The 27,564-nt window shown below is 41.1% G+C and overlaps 1 protein-coding gene across 2 annotated transcripts in view; it reads left to right on the forward strand.

The window, feature by feature from the left end:
• WNT7B (Wnt family member 7B) overlaps positions 1–26,424 on the forward strand; it is a 91,529-nt gene extending 65,105 nt beyond the window's left edge. For both annotated transcript variants that reach the window (XM_008630820.2, XM_008630819.2), the window contains exons 3-4: positions 13,880–14,151; positions 25,829–26,424. In XM_008630820.2, the coding sequence (XP_008629042.1) occupies positions 13,880–14,151; positions 25,829–26,308 (752 nt within the window). In that variant the 3' untranslated portion in view covers positions 26,309–26,424. The remainder of the gene's footprint in view (positions 1–13,879; positions 14,152–25,828) is intronic.
• Positions 26,425–27,564: the final 1,140 nt, after the last annotated feature.

Genomic DNA, 27,564 nt, shown 5'->3' on the forward strand with positions numbered 1-27,564 from the left:
CCTTCCTTTCTCCTTGCTGTCTCCCATTTTCCTTCACTTCAGCAGTTCAGTAATGTTGAAACCAAGTTCCCTTCCCTTTTGTTTGCTTTTCCCTTGTCTACGGCTCAACCATGTTGATTATTACAGACACTGTAGTATTAACTATACTATAAATAGAAGCTCTGAGCAGGAGATTTATCTGGGTGTTCCCTGCCCTCTTACGCAACCAAAGGTTCTGCAGTACCCCCTTCTTGTTTGTTTTCAGGGATTAGTGGCAATATTCCACATACTACTGACATAATGAAGCATAAGCTTCACTCAGAGAAAGCAAGACACTGGTTTTTTGGGAGACCCTGAAACACTGTGCTGCTAGGGATGGGCATGGAAAGTTTGAAAGGTGGCAGCCTACCCTCAGAGCTGAGTGGCGGGAAGATTGCTGATGGGGTTTTGCACATCATGAAAGCACTTCCATGAATACTGTTTTCTTCTTGAAGTTGGATTCAAAGTGTCTGCATGGAACATCTCATGCAGCAGCATGTGCATGCTGTCAGTTTGTGTTAACCAGAGGAACATGACATCATGTGATAGACAAAAACACTACTTGGTACCATATAGCCTGATCCAAAACTTTTCACGTGAAACATTTGTTTTGTTTTGGTTTTAAGACATTTGCCTTTCTAGCTGGTCTGTTTTAATTAGAGCTCAACCTGAACCACAAACGATAGATTTGAACTTTCCCAGAGTTCAGCCGTGTTCAGATCTGGCTTTTGGTTTGGCCCATCACAAAGACAAGGGTCAGCTCCAAAGTTCAGATCTGGAAATAAGCTGCTGCAAAATGGGGGGCTGGAAAGATTATTTAGTGAGACCCACATCTTGCTTTAATGGGGGATTTGCAGTAGAGACACTTGCTAGTGGTTTTTAGAAGCAGTTTTACATGAGCAGCTTCTGGAATACTGGCATTAATACCAATCTAGCTATTGAAATACTCACGTACGGCAGAAAGGGTCTTGTTCCTCCTTTCCTGGTCATAAAGCCTGGATCCTGGTCTGAAGCTGGAGTACCTTAAAAACCTAGAAATTTTTCTTCTTGTCTTTGTTTAAAACTCATCATTCATTTCTAGGGTATAGTGGTTAAAAACAGTTGACTGTGGGCTAGAAATTTGATCTTTTTATTCTTATAACATTTAGTTTTTTCAGCAGGTAACCTGCAGGGTTGTTATGGTATCTGCCATTTGTCAATCTCTTGCAGGTGTGGATCAGCATTTTAGGGAGGGCTCGCTCAGTACATGGCAAGACACAAGCTTAACACAACATAAATAATAAACAGCAACCACTTGTCTACTAGATCAGATAACCTGACCCAGTGGTGTTAGCTGGACAGGCTCACATTAAACATTGATTCAGTATCTGTCATGAATCCTGAGAAGATTCAGATAACCCTTCCTTGTTTATGTGAATCTTGTCACTTCCCAACTCTTGTCAGGACCAGAAACTCCAGAGCTGAAAAAAAAAGAGTTTGCTCTTGTGATGCTTCCAAACTCATTTTGCAAACCAGAGAGGTTTGGATCAGAATCTAAACTTAGTGTATTTATCCAAACTTCTCTGAGATCTTTAGTCTTTTAAATCTCTTTCATATGTGTGATTTGTGCTGTGTCTTGCTCCCCGGGGTTACAAACGTGACTACCAGGCAAAGACCCTTTAAACGCCAAGAAGGGTGGACATCATCACTTGACTGTGTCTCTCCTCCCAGCAAGATGTACAGGCAAGTCAGGCATACCAGAAAGGTGAATGCAGCCAGACAAGCAGTGTGAAAGAGCATTTGGAAAACATTTGAGTAAATTCAAAAGCAAGTCCCAACCCAGCCCTTCCACCAGAACTTTCTCATCTGTTCTCCACAGCCTCTGAGCTCTGAGAGAGGACTGCGGTCACTTGCAGGGTTTACTGCCCAACCTTTTGCCCTGAGCCCAGGAGATGTGACCTCTGAGCAGAGTTAGCAGAGCACAGGCACAGGCCGGGGTCTGCCAGCCCAGCCCCTCTGCTGCAGCCACCAGGGAAGGGCTGGGTGGGGTGGGCTAAAGCCAGCAAGGCACATCTGCTGCCATGGGAGATATCCAGAGAGTGGGAACATCCTGAACAGCCCCATAACACTCACTATTGTCTCCCCTGGCCAAACTCTGCCTTGCCAAGAATGCAGCAAACACGTGAAAGCCCCCACACCTACAGGATGGGTCACCTGTGACAGTGCAAGTGACTTGCTTGTGGAATTTGACATACTGAGTTGGTTCTCTAAGGTATCCTGCCAGGCACTGGAAACCATGCCAGGAATTTATGTGAGCCGCAGATTTGTAGGACAACCTTAATACAGAATTATCCTCCAAGAGACAATCCAACAGTCATTCCCAGCAAATGCAGCAAGAATGTCTCTGCTATGTTCCTGTGCAGAATTTTTACAGAAGACAACATTCTGGTACAATATTTGATGCAAATTATTTTTCCTTTTTTTGGTCAAACTTAACTCATTTGTCTATGTCTGTGCACTTATTAAGAATAAGGCCATCTTGAATAGTAGAGTCACCAGACAAGAAAGCATAACAATCTCTGTGCCTGGAAAGTGCTGTCCTAGGCACACAGGAGCTGTTTCTCCATGACCAGCAGCCTGAAATGCTTTTCAGAGTTCCCAGTCTGGTTGTCACCATTTCTCGGTTTGGGCAGTATGTCCTCCATATTCACTGCTCTTACCACGAAATGTTGTGTAGAACAAGGTCATTAATTCATAGTTATTTCACATAATGCTCGTCTTGTGTTACTGTTGCAGTGAGAACTAAAATGTCAGTGGTTATTCCATTTCATTATATTTGTCTGGATTTAGATTGGAAATCTGAAAGATAATTTTAAAAAAAATATATATATTTATTAGACCCTTCATAGATCACCTAGATGCCTGGTGTATGTGATTCAGTTTAATAAAAGATACTGCTGCTCTTCATAAATCTTGCTTTAGAAATGTCATGACTAAGTAGAATTAGTACTTTATGTAAACTCATGCTAATTCTGTACTTGATAGAACCAAGTTAAATGATACTGAAAAAAAAAAAACCTAGAAAAAAACACTAGAAGAAGTTATATTATGTTCAGTAGAATGTCTTTTTTCTAATCAGTGAAACCAACAAAGTCATCTCCTGGCTTTTCATGTAAAGAAATCTTTTTTCCCCAGTCAGAATATTTTAAGGGTGGGCTCTGCTTTTCTAAAACCACCATGTCCCCCCAGCAATTACACTTAGATGATTGCTGCCAGCGCAGTTGGAAAGACTCACTGTGCAGGGAAATCTGGCTTAACTCTGATGGGATAAGTTTAGACTCTCCCTTTCTTTGCATTTTGTACTGCCAGTTTCGGGGCTTCCCCATGCAGCTTGATACCTTCTGGGAGTCTGGCTTTTTTGGTTTCTAATTCTCTCAGTGCTTGGTGAGGCTGGATTTTTGTGTCAGCCACATGGAAAATGCTATGTGGAAGAACATCTAAAAGACAGGCTTTTAGAGCCAACACCCTGTTGCAGATTTAGCTCTAGGTGATTAGCTCTTGCCCTGTAGATGTAATTAATTTTGTATCCCATACATGTTAGGACCTAGTTTGAAAGCAGTATCTCATACCTGCTATATGTCCTGGGCTACGCTTGCTTTGTATGTGTTTCCAAAAGGAGGTTTCTAGATTTATATGTTTCTATATCTCTATCTATCTATCTATCTATCTCAAACGTTTGTGTGGGCTAACATAAAAAGTGAGTTAAAAAAAAAAGTCTATGCTGACAAACAGAAGATCCAGTTTGAAGCTGCACATATCTCACTAGTAGTCAAGAAATGTTATCAATTCCAAATGGGGATGCGAAATCACTCGATATCTCTCTGAAACAGAAGCAGACAGGACCTCAGCAATTCTTCTGAGAAGACTAGTTATTTTTTAGTCAGTTATTTTTTCCAAATTAAAAGAAAAGGAAGGATGTGGATCCATGCTAAGCAGGTATGGCATGTGAGGATGTGTGTGGGTGTGAGTGTAAGGAGTGGATTCCAACAGCCATGTCCTTCTCTGGCAGGCATTGGGATGCTCAGCATTGCTGGGTCAGACCTCTCTATGCTTCTGGCAGTAGATGTCCAGTTCAATACTGTATTGAACAGTGGAAGAGCAGAGCAGAGGATTTCCAGTCCCAGGACTGCTGCTCCTCTCTGGGAGGGCTCCTGTCCCACCATGCAGTTCCATGGATATTCTCCCTGGCTTGAATTTGTATTTCAGTTGTTGCTTGAGAAGACTGCAACTGAGTTACTCTGTTATCTCCGCACAAAAAGAATCCGACAAGAGGACAGCTTGTTCTCTTGCATGTCCTTCTGTCCTCTGGATAAATATCTTAACCTCTCCCCTGTGGAAGAGAGGTAAAAATATCTCTCTTCTCTTGCCCTCTCCAGCTGAAAGATGTATCTCCTTAGAGCAAGGACTGCCTCTTGCAGAAACAGATTTGTGTCCAACACCAATTTCATCCAGGTATCACTCAGATATTTGTAATTCAATAATTCTGGCAAAGTGGCGCTGGCCCATTCATAGGCTCTGCACAGGACACTCAGGTAATACTAATGATTTAACTAAACCACTTCAGGAAGCAAGATCAGAAATTTCATCTGCAGAATACACAGAAACCCACACACACACACTCTGGCATGCTCAGGTATAGGAGCTTGGTGCATACAACTACCCATAATTCAGTGGACCCTTTAGAAGGTGTTATTATTTAACATGTTTCTACAGCAAAGGACAGGTATGCACAGTGATTTACAGAAGAATACGGACTTGACCTCTGCCCTTGGGAATTTGTTATCTGGGTTAGAAATGACATAAGATGATAGAGGAAAAGATGGCTCCATGCAAACGGCATTCATGCAGATATATTTTTATAGAGGTGCTGTTCAACACAGCACAATTATGTTAGGCCACTGAGATGATTAAAATCAGTTAATTAAAATACTGATCCAGCAAAAAGTCCACTGAGAAAGTCTGATTCTGCATGGTAGTGGATTTTTAATATTAATGAATATTATAGAAGGAAGGACAGAGTATTTGTGAAATGGGGTCCAGAGCAAAGCCAAATATAGACACAAAATCACCAAATAACTCAGATTGGTAGGATCCTACCTAAAGTACATCCATTCTGAACTGATTCACTCATGGAAGGCTCAAGCCAATAAAATCTATGCACATGAAAATCTCAGTGGTATGGTAGCCACCTGCTCTGCTCTTGTATCTCATTAAATAGAGCACAAAGTTGACTTGAAAGCAAACATACTTTAAAAACGTGATTGGTAGTACTGCACTCTGTTTTCTTGCCAGGTTGAGAGTGGAGGTTTCTTTTCTGCTTGGTTTTTTTTTCCTTTTGTTTTTTATTATGTGGCAGGCATATTTTCTACTTCTTAAATCAGAGTGAACAGTGTTTCCCTCGCTGAGCACCACACAGGTACCACAGAAACCTTTAACAGGCCATATTATAGTGCAAGAGTACTATCAAGACCAAACCTAAAAAAAAGATAAAAATATGTGCCCACATAGTTATAGATTCCCTTCCATTTTTCTTAAATATTGGACTTACTTTCCTCTGTGAAATGCCCTTTAAAAGAGAGACTTTAATGCATTGTCAAATCCTACATAAGAACTGTTGTTAACAGGTTGAGGCAGTTGACTTATTAGATTAGGATAGAATAGAATAGAATAGAATAGAATATGTAACACATCTGGCTCCTCACAGACCCATTTAATTTAAGGACATTGGTATACTTAAGAACCCAGTTTCTCTGGGATGCCTTCAGATTTCCATGCTTTCCATGCAAGGGGTGCAAAGAACTTTTTAAAACTCCAGTACACTGCAAGATGTCTCCAGCTGAGCTTTCACATGCTATGACATATCAAACCTCTTGTCATCGCTGAAAAGAAAAGGCACCAAACATTCAGCAGGGAATTATTGAGTGCCACAGTGGGACACCAGCAGGTCCAGAAGAGAACACAAGCAGGAGACGATCTCTCTGCTCCAGCTCTTGCTTCCCACATGCTACTTTGATAGTATTAGCAGCAGCATTGTGAAAACACAGCCGGCTGTGACACACACAGGCTGTTCTCAAAGGCACAGTGCATCTGGGAACTACCCCCTCGTGCTCCTGAAGCCATGCTCTCATGCACTCTTTAAATGTGTGCTCAGCACCATGTTCTGATTTAACTTTGACAAAAACAAGCACTGGTGCTTTGGGACCAAACCTCAATTTCCCCATTTTCTGTTAAGAATGGGATACAGTTTGCTTCTTAGGGCTGAGTTGATAAGAAATATTTGTTATGGCAAATATAGTGTTACAGTGGAGAGCAAAAAAATTTCATATTTCTCTGGGCACTGCTAAACATCCTTTCAAAGATTACAGCAAACTCACTAACCTCACAGAAACTGTCCCAGAAAACTTCACCAAGGGACATGTTGCCAAAAGACAGTCAAAAACACAACACGATTATGCTCACTGGAACAGAAGTGCTGACTATTGTTTAAGGTTGCCAGGATTTAACGGAATAAATTTATGGGGTAAATTAAGTAAAAAATCCTTGTAAATCCTTGGAAGACTCATTACAGAAATCACTGTGGAAAGTACTACCAAGACTTTAGAAAATAACCATGACATTCAAAACATGTTTGAAAAAATGTGAAAAGCAGAGGCAGAGTAAGTATCTCTTCTTAATAGACATGCTTCCAAAAGTATATAAACAGTGACAGCAAGAAGCTACCATAAGGCTCGTGTGAAATAATTCTGGTTCATGTACAGCCCATTCTAAAAGAAGATTTGACAAACCCACATGAGCAACAGAAAACAATCCAGTTGACAGAGCAATTCTAAACAGACGGCCCAGATCCTGGCACCTCCAACCATAAAAACTTAGTGGGAGCCTGGAGATTAAAAATGCCGAATAAGAGAAGAATCTGTAAATAAACCATTATGTCATATCACTACACATGCTCAGCTTTGAGATCTGCAATATTCTCTGTCCTGGCCACATGTAATTGAAAATAGACACCACAGAGAGCCTAGGAAGAAGCTGCTGTAATCATGTGCAACCCCTGCTCTAGCTCTAGTTCAACTAAACAGACCTATATGGATGAAACAAAATTAAACAAGACTGTAGTAGAAAATCAGGGGTTTAAGGAGGAAAAATGAAATGAATAAATACTGTAAAGAGAACATTACTGAACATGACGATCAGCAGGCTCCATAAGACTTGACCAGAAAGTCCTGCCAGTAACAGATACTCAACCAGTACCAAGTTCATTGTTCAGGAATATTTTTGAGCATAGGTGCTACAAAGGAACCTCACAACATGGATGGCTATATCTTTTTTTTTTTTTTGACAGAAGGCTACACAGAAATCAATGAGTCAGTAGTACTTTGTCAGCGAGTAGGAGATGTAGAATAAAAGCTGATCCACTACTCAGTGGAGTGGACCCCTGAGGAGAGTGCAAACCAAGGATAATACCAAGAATGCCAAGCATTCTTGCCTCAGATTTCACTAAACAGGTGAATGGTGAGCAGATGGTTATAAACTAATACCATCAACACAGGAATACCCTCTGAGCATTAGAGAGCAGTATTTGTCCATGTTGATTGCTTTCCAGTTAGCTGTCCCTCATCTCAGAACATTTAATGGAGCCAGTGTGCAGCTGGTAGTCCTGACAGCCACTAGTGCTGAAAAATTGCGGAGAACTCTAATTGAGAAGAATTGAAAAGACAAATGTATGCCTTTGTCTAAAAAAAAAAAAAAAGAAAAGAAAGGAATTGTAGGACCAAACTTGCGGAGAACTCTAATTGAGAAGAATTGAAAAGACAAATGTATGCCTTTGTTTAAAAAAAAGAAGAAAAGAAAGGAATTGTAGGACCAATCAGCTTAAATTCAGTAACTGAAAAAATATGGGAACAGACCCCCGTTTGTAAGCTCATAACTAAGAACAAGGAGATGAGTAAGAGTCAACCAGGATCTGTCAAGAACAAATCATGTTAAACCAATCTCATTTCCTTCTTTGCCCACCCAGGCCCTCAGAGGCAGAGCAGAAGCAGTTTGTACCATACATCTTGGACTTAAAGGGAGCTTTTGACACTGCTTTATATGACATTCTCATAAGAAAAATAAGAAGACGCCACATGAGTACAGACCATCTGGAAATCGTACTTGCAGGGTAGTTATCAAAGTGGAAGGGCGTGCTGACTAGGTTTCTTATGATCTGTGCTGGGTCTGGTACCAGTCAGCATTATACTCTTGATTTGACCAAGAGAATGAGCACACTGCATTTGTGAATTATGTAATGTTGGGAAGGACTACCAGGAAGCTGGAGGAAGTCGAGGTCAAAATTGAACATGATGACAGAGAAGTAATCCAGAAAAGAAGAAAAAAGAGCTAAAGCAAAGAAAGAGGAGGCAAATGAGAAAGGCAAATACAAAGGTCTATACATGGGAATGATCATCTGCAGAAATACAAGATGGGAAACATCTGGTGTGAGAGCAGCTGCACAGAAGACAGCTGCAAATTGAGCAAGAGTCAAAAGTGTCCTGCTGCTGTGAAAACACCATGCTGGCAGGAATAAACAGGACTACAGCACACAAGGCATATGAAGGGCTCTTTCTGTTCAGGGCCCAAGGAGGCAAGACCTCATCTGGAGCACCCTGTCACATCTCTGCAACACCAACCAGCCAGTTGGGAGAGCAGGGGCAAGGAGCAGAGCTCTTGGGGGTGCTGGACAAGGACTGATGATGGAACACATCTGGGAAGGGGTGGAAGTCTTTACATATTTCAGGGCTGCTGCTAGAAGGAGGGAATAACTGGTTCTTGGCAGCTCTAGAGAAAGAAGCAGTGGGTTTTCACTCAGAAAGACAATTTCAGGTTAATATTAGTGACATACATACCAGTGGGGGTCCTGAGGTACTGGACTAGACCCTGGAACCTCCTCTACTGAAGATCCTTAAGAACAGGAAGAATAAAAGCTGTTGTGAGGAACATCTGTCTTATTAGCCTATGTCAGGGTTGACAGACTAGAGACCCTCCTGTGTTTCCTGCTCTTCTGCCTTACTTTTTCTGCCTGTACAAAGGGGTTTCAGTGGCCCTTAGTTCTGACATGTAGCACTGGGTACAGAAAGTTAGAGGGACAGAAAAATTAAATTAATCCCTGCTTTTATAAACCAAGAAGCTCAAAGTTAATTACACTGAAAATGCAAATAAAGAATCTGCTCCAGACAGTGAGAAAACTCCTTCTGACGTGTATTGCCCTTGGATCAAACCCAAAAAGAAGAGCCTGCACTATTTTCCTTGAGAATTGTTAATATGTGTGTTGAATAAAATACAAAATTACAAAGGAAATAAACTTGTCTGTAAAAGTCTTCATCCAACACTACTTAGGATGCTGTTGTCTGAGTTTTAGTTTATTCCTCTAGATGTATCTATTGTCTTTTGCCATAAAAAATGACTCAATCTGTCATCAGCTTACAAGACTTGTTGAAAAGGGTAGGTTTGTCAAAAAAATTTTAGTTCTGCTGTGGTTCATTTCTTTTTCCCATTGACCTATGTTGTATTGTGTCATATAATCAATCTGGTGTCTTGTGTAAGTGCATGAAGAATTTGTTATGTTTAACGACAGTGTGTAGTACATTTTTCTATCATTGCTGATGCAAGATCTAGGAACTTACTGGCCAAACACTGTATGTTCTGCAGTTTAATATTTCAAGTTAAATTACAGTTCTAATAGCTGACATTCAGTGGCAGCCTTATTCATCTAGCTGCTGACATGAGTCATTGAAGGATGACGTGCAATAGCAGAATTCTCATCTAGTTACTCAGACAAATAGATGTCTTGCAAATAGCTGTGGAACAGTTAAGTCTTTTTAACTCTGTGTTCACTGCTGAATAATTGAATATGTATTTAGCCTCTGTGATTCTCAGCTGATTGTGGCTCCAGACTGAAAATACTCTGCTGAATCTGTGCATGTTCGAGTCTGGTAAGCTACAGCAATTGTGGAACTTGTAAGAATTTCCACATCAAACCATACTAAGTTTAGTGCTCAGTTAGAAGTCTAAAACTTTGTCAGAAATGGCATCTAAATGAGGGGTAAAATATAGGCTACTCCTTGACTCCAATGACAAAAAAGGCTCCTCTCTGCCTATCTGCCAGAAGACACACACTTAAGGAACCAGTGGTCCAATGTCTGTCTGTCTGAGCAGCCGCTGCCTGCATTGCTGTCTATTAGAGCACTTTTAAAGTACAGTCCTTTGTTAGAATGCAAATGAACTCAAGAAAATGGCAGTAACTCAGACTGGCAAACCACAGACTTCTCTGATGGCCTGAGAGATGGCTAGAGGTGGCTTTGAGCACCTTCACCAAAGAAAAAAGGCTTAATCCTAATTAATACTGGCAGTCATCTCCTTTTGGAGTTATTAGATCAGACAGTTATCAGATCAGATGGTTATTAGATCATGTTACTCATGAAAACATCCCTTCTATGTTTTGGGAATAAAGTCAGAACTGTTGTCTTTGACACCAAGGCAGGCATTTCTAACAGAGAAATGGATGAATCCAAGAGTTGCAATAAAAGCCGAAGCAATGTGTTTTTCACCAAAATAAAAATCTTGACAGAATTATTCTGGTCTATGTGACAGAAAACTTTGGAAGTCAGACAAGAATTTTTCTTGAGACAGAGACACTGAGTATATACAGTGCTAAATAACTAGATAATCAGGATATTCACTGGAAAAAGAAAAATCTAGCCCCAAAGTTGGGTCAAATCCCAAATCTGCTGCTACTTATGTCTTCATTTCATGAACATTTCTGGAAAGACTTGTCTCCTTTTCGTTACAGACCAAGAATATTTTTGAAATCTCAGAAAATTCCATAAAATGAGATTATTGTTCTCCATTAAGGTGTCACAGCAATCATTACATAAATATTTTTAGCTGCCTAACAAAGATTTGCTTAGAACAGATTCCAAGTGATGACATGTTAATGGAAAGCTTTGTGTACAGCGGACATTATTTGAGCACAGAGGTTCCCCTCCCTCCCCCATCAGCAGTTTCTGATAGACTGCACTGATCCTGGGACTTTAGCAAACTGTTCAGGAACACAAGTGAAGTTTTAGAACATCCTCTAGTTAAAAAATTAGTAACTCCCAAAACCCTTATTTTTTTAGCAGGACAACTTAACTTGCTAAAGAAACCTGGCTTTCAAGCCAGGTCTAATTTCTGAGACCTTCTTATTTTAGAGTTGCATCGAAACGGGAGAGTAATCTCTTCAGAGAGTCACTGTGGTCTCCCTTTGATATTATCCCATGACTTGAGATAATTCCATCCCTCCTATAGCTCTCAAATGGGTAAAGGAAAGATACTTTCCTTTATTGCTCATGGTAGTCAGCATATAATAGGAATATTATATGCTGACATTTTATGAAACTGATCAAGGGAAGCAATGTGTGAAAATTTACAAAGAGGTCACAGACACAGTGGCCATAATAAAATGTCTTACCATGTATTCTGGAGACATAGGGAATATATTGAGCTTAAACACAAAATATGAGCAACTGTCACTAGTTAATCTCTGAATCTACTGAACTGTAGGTCACAGCTGCTATGTTCCCTTACAGGAATAAATTTCCTCTTGTTAATAAACCTTTCTACATGTACTTCAAAGGTGACTGAACCAAAAATTTCCATGGGTCTGATTTTGCATTGTCATTTACCCTCATCCTGAAGAAAAGCAAACTGTATCTATGTATGTAGCTTCTATTACCTCTCATACTTCCAATATTTCAATTTATAGATTAGAAATAGAATTTTTTTTAAAAGAAGAAGAAAGAAATCCTGCAAGTCAACAGAAGACATTTTAAAACAAGAGTGCCAGATTTGACTTCAGCTGGCAAGCGAAGAGGAGAGGAGTGAATATCAACATATGAAGATAACATTAGGAACTAGAACAGTAGTTTCATAACTGTTTTGGATTGCTATCAACCCTCAGAATTTCTTATGGACCACCAGGCATTATTATCATCAAAGTTTTAATTGAAAACACTATTTAAAATAGTGTTTAATATGGCTCTGTGGATTAGCTGTGAACCCTTTACCGTGGCCTCCTGGACCACCAGTGTTCTGCGGACCATGGTTTGGGAAGCACTGCACCAGACTGCACACATCGTACAGCCCAGCAAAACACCTCTGTGTCTGCAAGCAGAGGCCGTCCTGCAACTGCACCATGTGCTCAAATAATGCACATGTCAGTTCAGCCTTCTTGGTAGCTGAAGAACACAGCACCCTTTTGTTTTTCCCTTACCCAAAGTTTCTTTTTTATTGCTTTAGAGAAACAAGCAAATGGTGTCAAACCTCAGTTTCTGATTGTTTCTTGTAGGATCTTCCTTATGTCTGGCAATGATGTAATCTTTCAGGAAGCTATCTATGAAATAAGAAATATAAATCCCCCCATTTTTCATATAAATATCATATAAATGATAACTGTGGAGTTATCATTCCAGAATAGTTATGAGATCTACAAATCCAAAAATTAAAATATTAAAACTAGCTTCTAAATTGGTTTTTATTTTCCTCCTCTGGAAAATTTGTTCCTTTTTTTTCCTTCCCAAATGCACTTATGATACTAGAGCTCTGTGTGTGGTTATTAAAGCATTTCAGCAACTTTCTGCAAATTCTTTACAGTTATTCTTTGGCTGCAGCACTACAGGATTGTCTGCTTATTACCAGAGAAACACAGAGGAAAGCACTGAGAAGGGAACTTGTGGGCAAGTGTTATAAATAAGTGCAGCAAAACACCTAGAGCCGCAATTCAGCCCTATGTGAAGTCAGTGACAGAGCGTGGTCTCACATGAGAGCAGGGATGGGCTGTAGCTTCCCTTCCCATCATTCTGCCTCGCTATCTCCTTGCACCTCACAGGCACCTCAGCCCACCAGTATAGAAGGGGGCCTTATTTACCTCTCTTCATATACTCATTATCAACAGCTATTACATGGAATTGGCAATGAGGAACCTTTGCAAGTAGCAGCATCACAGAAAAAAAAAAAAAGAACTCCTTTTCTAAAACAACTTTTTTTAAAACAAGTGTGTGCTTCCATGACAATATCTCTCCTGTTTTGGAGAGAAAATAGTGCTGTCACAGCACTTCTATGCCCCTTGTATGCTCAATAGCCATGGTAATGCAGAGGTTTGATTCAGAGTAGGAGTGGAAAAGGGTCACTTCAGCCAAACTAATGCACAGGAGAAGTCTGCAAGGGAAAGGAGTAACCTCTACCTTGAAAGGAAATGAAACCTACACAGTTGTTGTCTCTGTAGGTCTCTCTTGCAGTACTTTGCACTCAGCATCACTAATGGGTGCTGCTGGAGCATTTATAAAGTTAGATTAATAATCAGCCCCCTTTGTGCCCTGGTTTTTTTGTTGTTGTTGTCTGAACACTTTTCATTATCCATGCAGTGCCAATGCTTAGAGGTAGTTATTAACTCACTTTTTATTAATCTGAAACAGATGAAGTTCAGCTTGCAAACCTGACTAGACAGTGTGAAAACAAATCTTGTGGCCTCACCTCACCACTGTCCAGATTCATTGCCAAGTTCCCCTCTGGTGAAGGGGTTTACATGGGACTATCACATGGCTGCATACCTGGGGTAATAAGCCCGAGTTGAGCCAAGCATTTTAAATATGCGTGGAATTCTGTAAGAATGAGAAATCCACACTGAGCAGTAATGCCCTCCTCACATTGCTGCCTGACCCCCTTGCTGTAGATAATGTGTGTACTTTCTTTAGTAAGTACGTGCTGCCTTTCTGCCAACCCATCAGCTTTTGGCTTCTCTCCACAGGAAGCAGGGAAGCTGCGTTCACCTATGCCATTACTGCTGCCGGGGTTGCACACGCTGTCACGGCCGCCTGCAGCCAGGGCAACCTCAGCAATTGTGGCTGTGACCGAGAGAAACAGGGCTACTACAACCAGGAGGAGGGCTGGAAGTGGGGAGGCTGCTCTGCGGATATCAGATACGGCATTGAGTTCTCCCGGAGGTTTGTTGATGCCCGAGAAATCAAAAAGAATGCACGGAGGCTGATGAACTTGCACAACAATGAGGCTGGAAGAAAGGTATTCCAGAAAGGACAAGGGATGGGGATGTGTGTGCTGGAGGATGGGGGGAGGCTGGCTTGGTGGCAGGAGGCATTCCCTGAGAACTTACCCTCTCTCTGATGTTATCCCGCACCCACATCAAGTCACCAGATGGTATCTATTGTTCACGGTTTTTTTGCTGTTTCTTTTTATTCAGAGCTGGCCATATATTACAGGTACTCCTGTAAAAATTTCTGCTTCCTAAGCCTTCTTTCCAGCCCCCCTGATAACAGGGAGGAGCTTGCAGGATCTGTTTGGTATAATGATATATCACTGCTTTTCATCCAATTTGCAAAAAATCTAGCAAGGGATGTCAGGGCTTGTGATGGGACAGAACTGAGTTGTCTGCATTGCTCAGCTTCCACAGCACTTCCAGATATTTACTCCAGCCAAACCCAAACCACTTATTTGACCCCGGCTCTAATGAAATACACGTAGTAGTACACAGGGCACTTCTTGGCAAACACACAACTGTCTCTTTGTAACTACACAGCTACAAACGGCTGCATAAGAAGAAACAGTTTCATGTCTAGAACCATGACTGAATTGCTTGTCATGGAAACAATAAACATCATGGATCTATGCTGATTTATGTTCACTAACAATCCTCATAGCTCTCAAAGCTTGTAGTTTAAAAAGTGTAACAGATCTTCCTGCATCATATATACCTACCCCAGGAGAGATTATACCCTTTAAATTGTTTTCCCCCAGGAAAAGCCCTCCACTCCGATGTTGCAGAAAAATCCAATGTATCAATATAGCAATCCAATAAAATCCTTCTCCTCTAATCACCAAAGTAAGATTGAATTTTCCTCCTCTGAAACCATGTGTGCTTTCAGTCCTGCAACTGAGCACTGGGCAAAGAGAGTAGAATTGGTGGTGACAGAAACAGTGCAATTATCTTACTGCCTGGATCTTGCTTATTAACACAGTTGCATTGGCCGTGCACTGAAACTGAAGGTTCTGTATGGGCAGTAGTCACTGGGATGGAAATCCTACATAAATTCAATGTGGTGAGAGAGGCATAATCTCAGGCATAGAGACAGGATTGTCTCACACTGAGGTCTCCAGATGTGCAGGAGAAAGCTGACTGAAGAGCCAAACAGGAAAGCAGCCTTGAGGGGCACAGTCCTTTTTTCCTAAAATATTGTGGCCATGGGCACAAAAGAACCTCATTCAGCAGTTCACCATCACATTGGAAGACCAGGTCTGACCATTTCACCTAGGCTGGGAATTTCAGCTCAGCATCATGAATTGTGTTTGGAGGCAAAAGAAGATGGAAGCCAGCTCTTAAACTTGCCAGGGAGAGTTTATTACTGCTAGATGCATTATCATCCCTCCTTAAACTGGCATCCTCTGTGGTGTGTGCTGTGCCACCCCCATGGAGATCCTGATGCATGTCCTGCTTGGAACATGTCACAGTCTAGATGTGAAAGAGGGACAAAAGAACAAAAGCAGATGCTGAGATGGAGAACAGTGAAGTCCCAAGGACAGAAAGAGCTCATTATGTGAACCGGGCATTGATCACGGGTCCCCCAATTCTAAATACAGCCCAGTAACCACTAGACCACATTGCTGACTCTTATTAAGTATTTTACTTTTCATCAGAATTTCATAAGCAGAGGGACATAAGCAAACTAAAGAAGTGCATATTTTTACGGATACTCCTGGTAACAGCATTCATGCAAATAAATTCCATTTAACAATCCTAAAATTTTCTTTTTTGCAAATGTTCTTGCAAAAAACAAATCATAATACTAATATAAAAGGTGGTTTTGAGAGTCATGTTTAGAAATAATGTTGGTGTTATGATATATATTTCCATAAAATGAATATTCAGAGTTGTAATATTTAGTGATTCTGGTTCTTCTGAGATAATTTGCTATTTGTATAAATTAGACATTCTGAATTCAAGACTGACTGAAACTTAAAGTTAGAACAAAACTCTGGAACACAGGATATGCTTTCTGTGTTTCTGGGTTGGACCCTTACAAAAGCAGTTACAGAGTTTTCTGCAATTTCAGTGTGAAATCACAAGTTCCTTCTGAGAATCCAGGCAAACTTGTAATCTGATCTACATTCACCTGAAATCTGGCAGTTTTGGGGGTCCTTGGTAAAGCTGGATTGGACTGTGAGCCTGACACAAAATCTATAACCAGGAGATCTTGCTTATGCATGAATGAATGTAATTCTTACATACTCCACATGGTCCTTATTCACAGTCAAGTCAGAAATCACAGAATCACGGAAGCAATCACAGAATCACAGAATGGGTAAGGCTGGAAGGGTCTAAACCCCTCTGCTCAAGCAGGATCCCCTAGACCATGTTACTCAGGATTGTGTCCAAATTGTTTTCGAGTATGACAAGAGAAGGAGGCTCCACACCCTCTCTGGTCTCTGTTCAGGGCTTGGGCACTGCCCAGGGAAGAAGTTCTGCCTCATGTCCAGGTGGAATTTCCTGGGCATCAGTCCCTGTCCGTTCCTCTGGTGCCATGGCTGGGCCCTGCTCGGAGCCCTCCCTGCACACAGGGACACCCAGGGCTGAGGGCCCCTCTCAGCTGGGGCTCCTCTGCAGGCTGAACAGCCCCAGCTCCCGCGGCTCCCTTCCTCCTCATAGGACACTGAACTCCATGATCTTGTGGTCACTACAGCCGTGGCTGCCCCCAACCTTCCCATCCCCAACAAGGCCTTCCTTGTTTGTTAGAGTAAGGTCCAGAAGCACACCTTCCCTCACTGGCTCCTCCATTTGCCTGGATACTACACTGAACCTCCATCTTTCTCCTTTTCCCTTCCAAAACTCTCACAACACAACTGGGAAATGCTTGTACTGCTCTGAGAAAGTCTCTCAGTATCATCCTGCTGATCTGTATGTGGCTTGTCTTAGAATTTGGAAACACTTTGTAGCCAAGCTTCTGGTTCATGACTGCTATTATAAAAACCCAAAGTAAGGATATTTTACCTGTGTAATGAATAGGAATGAAAGGTAAGAAGGAAAACACAGTCAACTCTGTTTATTTTTTAATTACTTCGTTGCTTCAGAAGTGCTCAAATAGTATTTTCTACCTTAGAGTGGTAATGGTAAAGACAGTAAAGGACATATATGCTTTTGTAGCTTCCTACAGAGATTTCACAGCACTTTGACCATTTAAAAAAACCCACATTCACATGTGTAATGGTAAGGCTTGCAGTTCTTTTTCAGTCATATCAAATAGGCTTTTTGAGTTAGCTAAGAACAATTTTTAGCCAACAAATGTGCTACCTTCATTTTAGTCTTCTTTTTGAAGCCCAGAGCCTTCTAAGATAGAAACATGAGGAAAAAAGGACACGAAGAGGTCCCAACCCCAACTACAATTATTCCCAACTTGCTCTGAAGTCAGTGGTAGGCCCTTGATGACCTCAGTTGATGTCTACCAGGTGGCCAGAAGTTCATTGCTACGATCATTAGTCAAGGCCACCAGTTTTTCCCCCTGAGCAATTATTTGAATGTTCTCTTATAACACCACAAGGACTTTCTCATGTGCTCTCAGAAATCTTGCCCATTCTCAATCTCTCCCAGCACTTGTCCCACACATGCCTGGGCATCAGAGGGGTTTGTAAGTACAGCAGTATGGCTCTAATATTTTGCCCTTGTAGGGATGCTCTCAAAAGCTGGCCTGCTGGCATTTCACTGTTGCTAAAAGCAGAGCCCAGAGGAATTTTCCTTCGTGGAAAAGCAGCATGCTGTAAAAATAATTGCACGAACTTTGCAAACAGATGAGGGGAAAAACAGTCTTGGGGGGTCTTTTACTGGAGTCTAGGGTTGAGATGTTCAGTACTACCCTCTGATAAATTACCTCCTTGGAAAAAAATTTCATTTAGTCTTTTCAGGGAATTTCTGATGACTGTGGAATGAATGAATCCCCCAATTGCCCTGCCGTGCATCCCCCAATGGCTCTGCATTGCATTTCTAAGAATTGTTTCAGCTAATGGCAGGTTTGCAAAGTTTCTGACAGATTTGCAATAAATAGCATCAGTGACAAAATCATAATCTTGCCATTGGTGTCATTTGGAATAAATAAATGCTCAGGGATTCTTGGTGACACAAGATGCTCCTGATGGAAGATTTATGCTTGGTGGCAAAGCAGCACCTCATGGTGTGAAAGAGCAGAGGAACAAACTTCTCTGTCGGTTTCTAAATGTCCACTATGATTCGGGATGGAAAGTACAAGTGTAGTAAATGAAAACAAGTCCCCAAAGGAGGACTAGTATAAGTCTAATACAAATGTTACTGAAAGAATGTCTTGTGGCAAATCTGAAAGATTACAGAGAGAGCTGTGGGCAAAACTTTGACAGAGTAATGAAAAATTAAATACCAACAAACCAAGTCAGCTTAGATGCTGTTTTATGAGACAGCTTTCTACGATGTATTTTTAGAAATAAGTATCTTTATTCTGGGATAAATGAATTTAGAGTAACATCTAGGAACACATATCATTAATCTTAACTTTTTGTTGAAAGCTTCAAAACAATAACCATCTCTCATGGGGAATCTCATTTATAAAAATGGATGTTTCTCTTTGTTTTTATGGGGTGAGTATGAAGAACAAACTGACAAATTGGTAGCAGATTGCAGCTTTTACCAAAAAGTAGAAATGTTTCTAACAGTTTATCAATCAATTAGGCTCTTACAGTAGACAGTGACTGTGGTTACATGGAGAACAAACTGGCCCTTCCAGAAACACACCCATCACATTCACTGCCAGCAACTCAGCCTGATACCATCCAAGTATTTACTCCTTTGTAGTGGCAATGGGTTTGTCCTGTTGTTTTTTTGGAATGCCTGGAAGATGACAACAGTTTATCTTATATATGAAACAGTATGGGGTGTGGGGAAAAAACAAGAAAGATTTTTCTATTACTTGGGACAACATTTCCATCTAAGCCATGGCTTTTTCTCATAGTTTCAGGTGCAACAGGCCTGTGGCATTGGGAAGGGGTTTTTTTGCTCACTTGCTTTGGCTGTAGAATAGCTAATGAGGTGATTTGTTGATTACCTTTCATTATATATATATACACATATAAAGATATAAAACTAATATATAATGCAATACTATTACTAATATAATATAATACACAGGCATAAATATACATAGTGTGTGTGCATGTTATAATGGATATTTATACATATTTATGTATATTGTCTGTGCATATATTATGTAAGACAGTGTAAGCTCCCTTCACCTCACATGAAGCATTATAATTAATCAGCTCGCTCCTGCAAGATGCACAGCACCTGATATGCTACAGACTGCCCACACTGTCACCTGACAGGATGTAGAGATAAAAAGCAATGTCCAGAAAAAGACTCTGCATGAAATGTTCTGAAGACACAGTGGAGGCTGAACTCCAGTTTCAAACGTGACAGCCAACTAATTTTATGCTCTTATAAGACTAAAATATTCTTTAAAATGTGACTTTGTTTCCTAAGTCATTTCAGTGATGCAAAGAATGTGACTTTCCAGGTTTTACAGCCTCGAGTCCATCATTTGCTGAAAGTTTCTTTCTCTAAAAGTGACAAATTATTTCACTACACATCCCTTGTGAGACCACTCATGAAAGAAAAGCTTTTGATAGTTGTACTTCATGCTATACTTTCCATCTTCCCACTTAAAGTGATTTGCAGACATAAATCCAATTTCAAAAATTTTGGTGCTATAGCTTGGGTGGGTTAGATGGACAACTAAAGGCTTATCCATATGTCCTGAATATGCAAGCTTTGGCTCAAAATCTCATGAGAATAGATCTCCTGCTTCCAGTTGGGCTGGATTTGTTAGCCTATTTGTTCTTCCAGAAACACACCCTTAACGCAGACTGCCAGCAGCTACATCTGGTACTACCCTAATTTTGAACATTTTGCTTTAAAATTAGAGGGGGGGAATAGCCAAATATTTTAGGACTTGCTAAATGGTTTTATTCAAGAAATGTGCATGCCCCTGCATACCATGTAATGCATGCAAAACGTATCAAACATCAGTGAAATATCACTGCACGACCTCAAACCTGACACATCTGTTCTGCTTGACAGAAAAACACTACCAGTGAAATATTTTTAACTATTTAAGGTGATATTTAAAATTTTACCTGTAAGGTTTACAACAAATAGAAAAGAGAGTGGAACACTGCAAGCACACTTGCTTTGGGGATGATTGGGAGGACGTTTCTGAAGAAGATTGCTTTTTGCAACATTCCACTGTAAAAATAATATTCAGAAAGTTGTAACCAATTGCAGCAGTTTATTGCTCAAACAGCTATTTTCTCTTTTCCTAGAAAGCAGAGAATAAACACTGATGGATTAGGCTATTGTTCATCCTTATAACAGTAGAGACATCCATCTAATGGACAGCAGGTCCCAAAATGCTGGGTTAATTTTCCTGGTAGCTAAGAGGAGAACTTGTGTAAAGAGTGCAGTGGGCCTTCCTCAGCTTTTTCAACGCATTAAGTGGGGACACTATGGAAGAAGATGCCTTACCTAGGGAGGCAAGTGGAGGGCAGGAGGAGGTGAATTGATACCTCTTGGCACCCCCCACAGTCCCCAGCCCTGCTAAGCTCTGGCCAGTGCCAGGGAAAAACCGCCTCATGCTGTGTCTGGATACTAACCTGCTGCAAAGCCAAGGCTCCCTGCTCCCATTAAACTAAACAATAAGAAAAACAGGGATGTGACAAGAGGAATAAACACAGTAATTCAGTTCCTCATCCCACATCCCACAGAATATAAATACTGTTGTGATGCTTGATGGAACAGCTTCACAGAGGAGCAGAAAGAAAATCATGCAGCTGAAGTACCCTTATTCCTCTCCTGCTGGCTCCATGCTCCCTCTTCACAGGGCTGGGCACAACCTAAGGAGACACATCATGAACTACTCAATTTTGGGCTCTGTGATCTGCTATTAACAAAGAATAATTTCAGGACATTTGTATTAGAGGAGTAGCATTACACCCTACTAATCTTAGTTACACCCCGGCCTATCCAAGATAAAAAACCAAACCCAAACAAACTCATCTTGGATTCCCAGATGGGTCCAGAAGATCAGCATTTTGTCAGCAGTGGTGGGCCCCAGACTGCACTGGGACTTGGGTTAGCCAGTGCCCACACATCATGAGCAAGCCTTCGGCTCTCGTGGCTGCAGCTGCATGAGCATCAAAGTGGTGACATCTTGTGACCAGAATCTTTCTCTTTTGGTAGTTGTTACCCAAAACAAAAAGTTGATCGCTTGCATATTTGATGAGGCAAAACTCTTAAAGTCTTTTATTTCTTTTTGATACTTCAGTCAAAAAGTTATATGGATTTTGTTACATTCAGCATTTGGTCCAACAATGTGCATTTCCATTAAGGAAAACACAAACCAGCAGGGCTAAGCCAAAACACACACAAAATGTAACTATTGTTTTTACATACTTTATCCAAATAGGATTTTTACTATGTACAGAAACTGTATCTGATATTATGCAGTTGGGTCTCTATATGGAACTTGAAAAACTGAATTTCTTTTCATGCATATCATTTTGTTTAATTTTGGTCTTTGCATGTCTTTTTCTATTTAACTGGCAGCCCTCAAATTGCCTTTTAAATGTATGATTTATATAGGTATAAAAAGATGTGGGATTAAGAAAGCTTTACAGTTATATTTCACAATTCATTTAACAAAGTATCAGTAGTTAGAAAATTTTACTTGGCAAGATCTTTCTGGGGTGGGAGTGGGCCTGTATGTGGAAAAGGGACCTGAGGAATGTTCCTATGATTAATCTGAGGCAGCACAGCCCAACGATGGGAATTTGCTCTGGGAGGTAGATCTTGCTGTAAACCATTCAAGATTAGATACGAGGCACTGACATATGACAAATGAAACTGCTGAGAGAGTGGCTCATATGAGCTAATGATTTTCAATCTTTAATTAAGCACCTAGCTTGGCATCGTGTCTTAGATTTGAGTAAATAAGTACCTTTAAGGTTCAGGGTCAGAGCTTTGATGGGAATTTCACTGAGGAAAGCTGAGCTGGAGGGACATTTAGGAAGCAAAATGTTAGTTGCTCCTCATTCAGAGCATTGAGCAAGCAAGGTCAGATCTGGCCACCTTTGCCAGGTCCCATGGCACCTCTCTGGCAAGTGGGAAGCTGCTCAAGACACCATGCAGAGAGACATTCCTCTGGGAGGGCCAGAGCATGCTGGCTTGTCAGCAAGGAGGGGCACTATGCAGCATCTGGGTGGAAAGAGGGGGGAAAAAATGTTGCTTAGAATTTGCTTAGTTTGGGCCTTGTATTCCCTGACCTCCAAGTTTTTGGGCACAATTTTATACCCACAGCTGACTGTGGGCACACAAATTATAGCATTCAGGAATTTAACTACCTGATGATTGGGCCTCTGCTCAGTGTTGTAACCCCAAGCATTCCACATTCATGAGAGAAGCCTCCAAAAAAATTTTAAAAACCTGCAAGATTGGCTTCAGGAGCATGAATTAATACTTTTCAAAACTTCTGCTTTTTTGAGCCTGCATGGCTTGCATTTGCAAGTCCTCCCACCATCACAAACAGTGGGAATCTTTGAAAAAACACAGCAGTGAAATCAGGTTTCTGCTCACCAAAATGAATCACAAAACTGGACCTTCAGAAAGATAACAGTAAAAAAAGAAAATCAAGACTTAGGATAAAGTTGCTGGAGATTGTACTATAGAGGCTGCCAAGCAGTGTCTATAGATTATATATATACATATATATGCAAAACATATGTAATAATGTATATAAACATCAGTATCTCAACCAAATACACATAGGCAAACAATTATTATATAGACAGACAGGAATCCACATATAAAAATACATTTCCAAAGATGTCACCCAGGACACTGAAATGGGTGATGTCTGTCTTTCAGGAACAATGACACTTTCTAGTGTATCGGGGAAGCACATCAGAGGCTCCTTGGGACAGTGCCCACAGTGTTGAGACCACAGAAGAATAAGGAGCCTCATGAACTTCACTGCCTTCCACTCTCTTAGCAAGTTACTGGCTTGGCCTTTTCAACCAAAATGCAGCCACCAGACACACATGTAGAGCATGACAAAATATGTACACTTCATCAAGATTCACTGCTCAGGGAGGAGTATGACTCAGGGGTGACAGATCCCATCAGCAATGCTTTCCTGGAAATCCTTAGATCATAGTGCTGTTTGGTGGAGGTGTAAAGGTTGCCTCCACCTCTTGTCATGGATTTTGCTGCAGTTCTTATAGCTGCAACTGCATGCTAAGAAAGCTGCAGGAATGGGTTAGTTTCAACAAAACCAAACATTTTTCAGCAATATCAAGCACAGCTTCTAAGCATGTTTATACATACCTACAAACATAACTAAATACCAATAGATTATTTGAACCCAGATTTGTGGAACAGGATTGAAATCTTATTTGGGGGTCTTTCTCCAAAGATCTTCTCCATAGGCCTGAAATGGTTACAGAGGAGATCCTAAAAGACCCCAGAGTACGTCCAGAGTACATCCATCTCCTCACCGCCACTGAAATGTTGCTGCTGCAGCAGAAGGTGGCAAGTTTTCTCTTCTACCAGTATAGGAGACAGGAAGGTGATACAGTGCATTCCAGTGTCCACAAAAAACCCAGCTCATCACAGCCTTGCTGATTTTCTTTAGAGCAGTTGCAGCTATAGGAATTTCTTCCCCAACTCAGTAAACCTTGCTGGAAAACACCTTTTCTGCCTCTGATAGGGTAACTTGACCTTGACCTGGGTAAAGCCTGTGGTTCCAGAAGGTCTAATGTATGAGCAGACCAAGGTCAGACCTCAGCAGGGGCTGCGACTCCTCCTGAGGGGCAGTGGAGGGGCAGCTCCAATCTATGCTCTGTGTGACCAGGGACAGGACCCGAGGGAATGGCTGGAACTGGGTCAGGGGAGGTTTAGGTTGGATATCAGGGGAAAGGTTCTTCCCTCCGAGGGTGGTGGGGCACTAAACAGGCTCCCCAGGGAATGGTCACGGCCCCAAGGCTGCCAGAGCTCCAGGAGTGGTTGGACAATGCTCTCAGGCACAGGGTGGGATTTTGGAGTTGTCCTGAGCTGGACTCAGTGGGTCCCTTCCAACGCAGGATATTTTATAATTCTTGTATAGGTTGCTCAGCTATCTTATACTTGCTACCGTATGTTGGCAAGGGAGAATCAAATCCAAATAGTCTCTTTAATATTGAAACCCCAGAAATTTGGGAAAAAACAAACCATACAATTTAAGTGAAACTCAAACAACTCAGGAGGGTGCCCTCTATTTGCAGGGATAACCAGATCTGTACAGCTTTTATTTTAAGGCCAGTTTCTGAAGCAGTAAGCAGTTTTTACTCCCTCCTACTTCATTATGCCATTGTACTCAGATTTCGGCCCTTTTATCCTTTGCCCATTTCAGTCATGTTCTGGGATCTGCAGTGAAACCACTACAGGAGATGGTCTGCAGCATCAGTAATGTTTTCAGACAAGCTCGGTAGCTCATATTTCTTTGTTAGCATCCCATTGCAAAGGGGAAAGATCAGTTCGCTTTGTTCTTAGGCCTTGATTTTCATAAGCTAATGATGCCTGTGGGTGTAATTATGGTCAGGCTTAAGTGGTAGCGCAAGGGCAGAAAAACAGAGAGGCGCTTCCGTGGAGCTGGCTTCCTTCTGCTGCACACACAGAGCGGGAGGGCATCGCTTGCCTTCCCCCGGGCACAACCTGGCCCAGGGAAGGAGGGATGTGCCAGTCGTGGCATGGCTTGGCTGCAGCAGAAAACAGCAGAATGACAGTGGAGCCTGAGCCCAAGCAGCCACCAGTTTGTGTCCCTTCTGACTCTGAATTAAACCCCTCTGGCTGAACCTCCTACAACAGCAGTACATTTCTCTTTGGCTCACTGTTGAACAGGACCCTTCAGTGCATTTTTTTCCCTCTAATGCTGTGTTATTATTGCCCTGGTGGAAAAAAATGTATTTGTGACTGATTATTCACTTAATAGTTGGACTAAATACTGCAACGAGTGCTGCTTTTAAAGGGGATGGGACATTCTGTGGGTGGAATAGTCCATAAATTTACCACTGGTGGTATAGGTATAGGTGCATAGGCAAAATCTTTAATTATGCAGTGAATATAGAATAATAAAATGGTTTGGGTTGGAAGTGACCTTAGAGATCATCTAGTTTCACCTCCCTGCATGTAGGCTTATTCAGTCACACAGTATATACTGTTCCTTTTAAGCATTCTTTGATCGTTACTTAAAGCAATTAAGTATTCTGAATCTTACACCACTTAAAAAACCCCCAACTCCTTTTTTTTTTTCTGTTTTCAAAATGAAAATATTTTGAAAAAATTTAAGTCCCCTGTGGCTCTAAAGAAATGTCTTCTAAAATGTCAGTAAATATTCTCCAATATTTGGAAAGACAATGGAAATTTTTTTACCAAAAAATGACAAAGCACTGTATTTCCAACCAGGTGCCACTTGAAACAAAATGTGTTATGAGCTGGGAGGTGAGAAGACTTACAAGCATGCATTCAAAAAATTTCAACCAGCAGTAATGAATATTCATATGACCTAAACAGACCCAGGTTTAGGCAGGCTTGCAATACTGTTTTCCTGCAGTAACAATACACAAATGTCTGTACCCATAGGTTCTCGAAGAGAGAATGAAATTGGAGTGCAAGTGTCATGGAGTTTCAGGTTCCTGTACAACTAAGACCTGCTGGACCACGCTTCCTAAATTCAGAGAGATTGGATATATTTTGAAAGAGAAATACAACGCTGCAGTGCAAGTGGAGGTGGTACGAGCCAGTAGACTGAGACAGCCAACCTTCCTGAAGATCAAGCAGATTAAGAGCTACCAGAAACCCATGGAAACAGATTTAGTGTATATTGAAAAGTCACCCAACTACTGTGAGGAAGATGCTTCCACAGGGAGCGTCGGCACCCAGGGACGACTCTGCAACCGCACCTCTCCCAATGCGGACGGGTGTGACATGATGTGCTGTGGAAGAGGGTACAACACACACCAGTACACCAAGGTGTGGCAATGCAATTGCAAATTCCACTGGTGCTGCTTTGTGAAGTGCAACACGTGTAGTGAGCGGACAGAGGTGTTCACCTGCAAATAACGGCATCATGTGCAAACAAACAGAACAAACCACCGAGCGAGGAAAGTGGAGTACAACAAACGACAGCGTCATTTTGCACATCTAATTCTCTTGGGGAAAAGAACCCCAGCTTACACCACAACAACCACTCCCTCCCCACTACTACTTATACTTCTAAGGATGGTGCATTTTGGCTGGCTGGCTGTTGTAACTGCTTTGGAAACAAGGGCAACAGGATTAAGGTGATGTTGACAACCACATGAAACTTTCTCTCTGTCTCTATTTTTTTTAAACTACAATCTGAGTGTTGTAGAGTTCTCTTAGTGTTTTAAATTATACATATCAGAGAAGCTGATTGCATTGCAGCTCCCACGACATTTAAAAGAAAAAGACACTTTCTCCTATTTTACAGCAACAAAACTCTCTAGCCCTGTGCAAACAAAGACTTTTTTTAAGGAAATGAAATCTTCACTGACTAGAACACAGCATTCTCACTGCAAAAACCAAAATTTCTAAGAAAGCAGGTAGAGAGCAAACAACTGGTAGGGAGCAAAATTTATGGCAGAAATATTCTACTATCAGTTTGGAAAAAAACCCCAACAGACATTCACAAAATTACAACAGCTGCCAGTGACACTGGAACTCTTTGAATGAACATTAAAAATAATTATTTATGTTTTTAATAGTATCAAAAAATTCTAAGCACTAACGGGTAGCTATGTCTTAATTCTGTACTAAATGTAAACTTATTGGAACTCTGACTTTATGACTTTTGTATTTGGTTCTCCCTAAGTTCTTCAATGCTACTGATCTGTTGTCACTCCACTATTAGAGAGTTCAATTACTGTAGGCCTTAAGCAATTTTCAGAACCGAACGAAAATATCACATGAACCTTTGGTTACCAATGCTTGATACTGACTTTTCCTGCTTGCCTCCTGAATAAGAATGACTTTTTTTTAGACTCAGGCCTGAGGTGTGGAGCACCCCCTCACAGCTCCTCATAGGGAGTTTTAGGATACAAAAACGTGCTTCAACAAATATCAAAGGTTTTGCTTTGCCATTGAATGCACTGGCAGGATTTTCCAGGCATTGTGTTTTCCCTTTAAAGTTAATATTTCCCTTGAAAGTTAATATTTCCAAGAATTTTAAATAACTTACGCGCAGTATGCACTCAGAAGTCAATAAAAGTCTGGCAGCTGAGCTCTAGGTTGCTGCACCCTCTGAGCTGTCATGGCTTCACAAGCATAAGAAAGCTAAAATCTGGATTAGTCTGTGT

This window comes from Corvus brachyrhynchos, unplaced genomic scaffold (assembly GCF_000691975.1).
Source record: "Corvus brachyrhynchos isolate BGI_N302 unplaced genomic scaffold, ASM69197v1 scaffold523, whole genome shotgun sequence".
Classification (NCBI taxonomy): Eukaryota; Metazoa; Chordata; class Aves; order Passeriformes; family Corvidae; genus Corvus; species Corvus brachyrhynchos.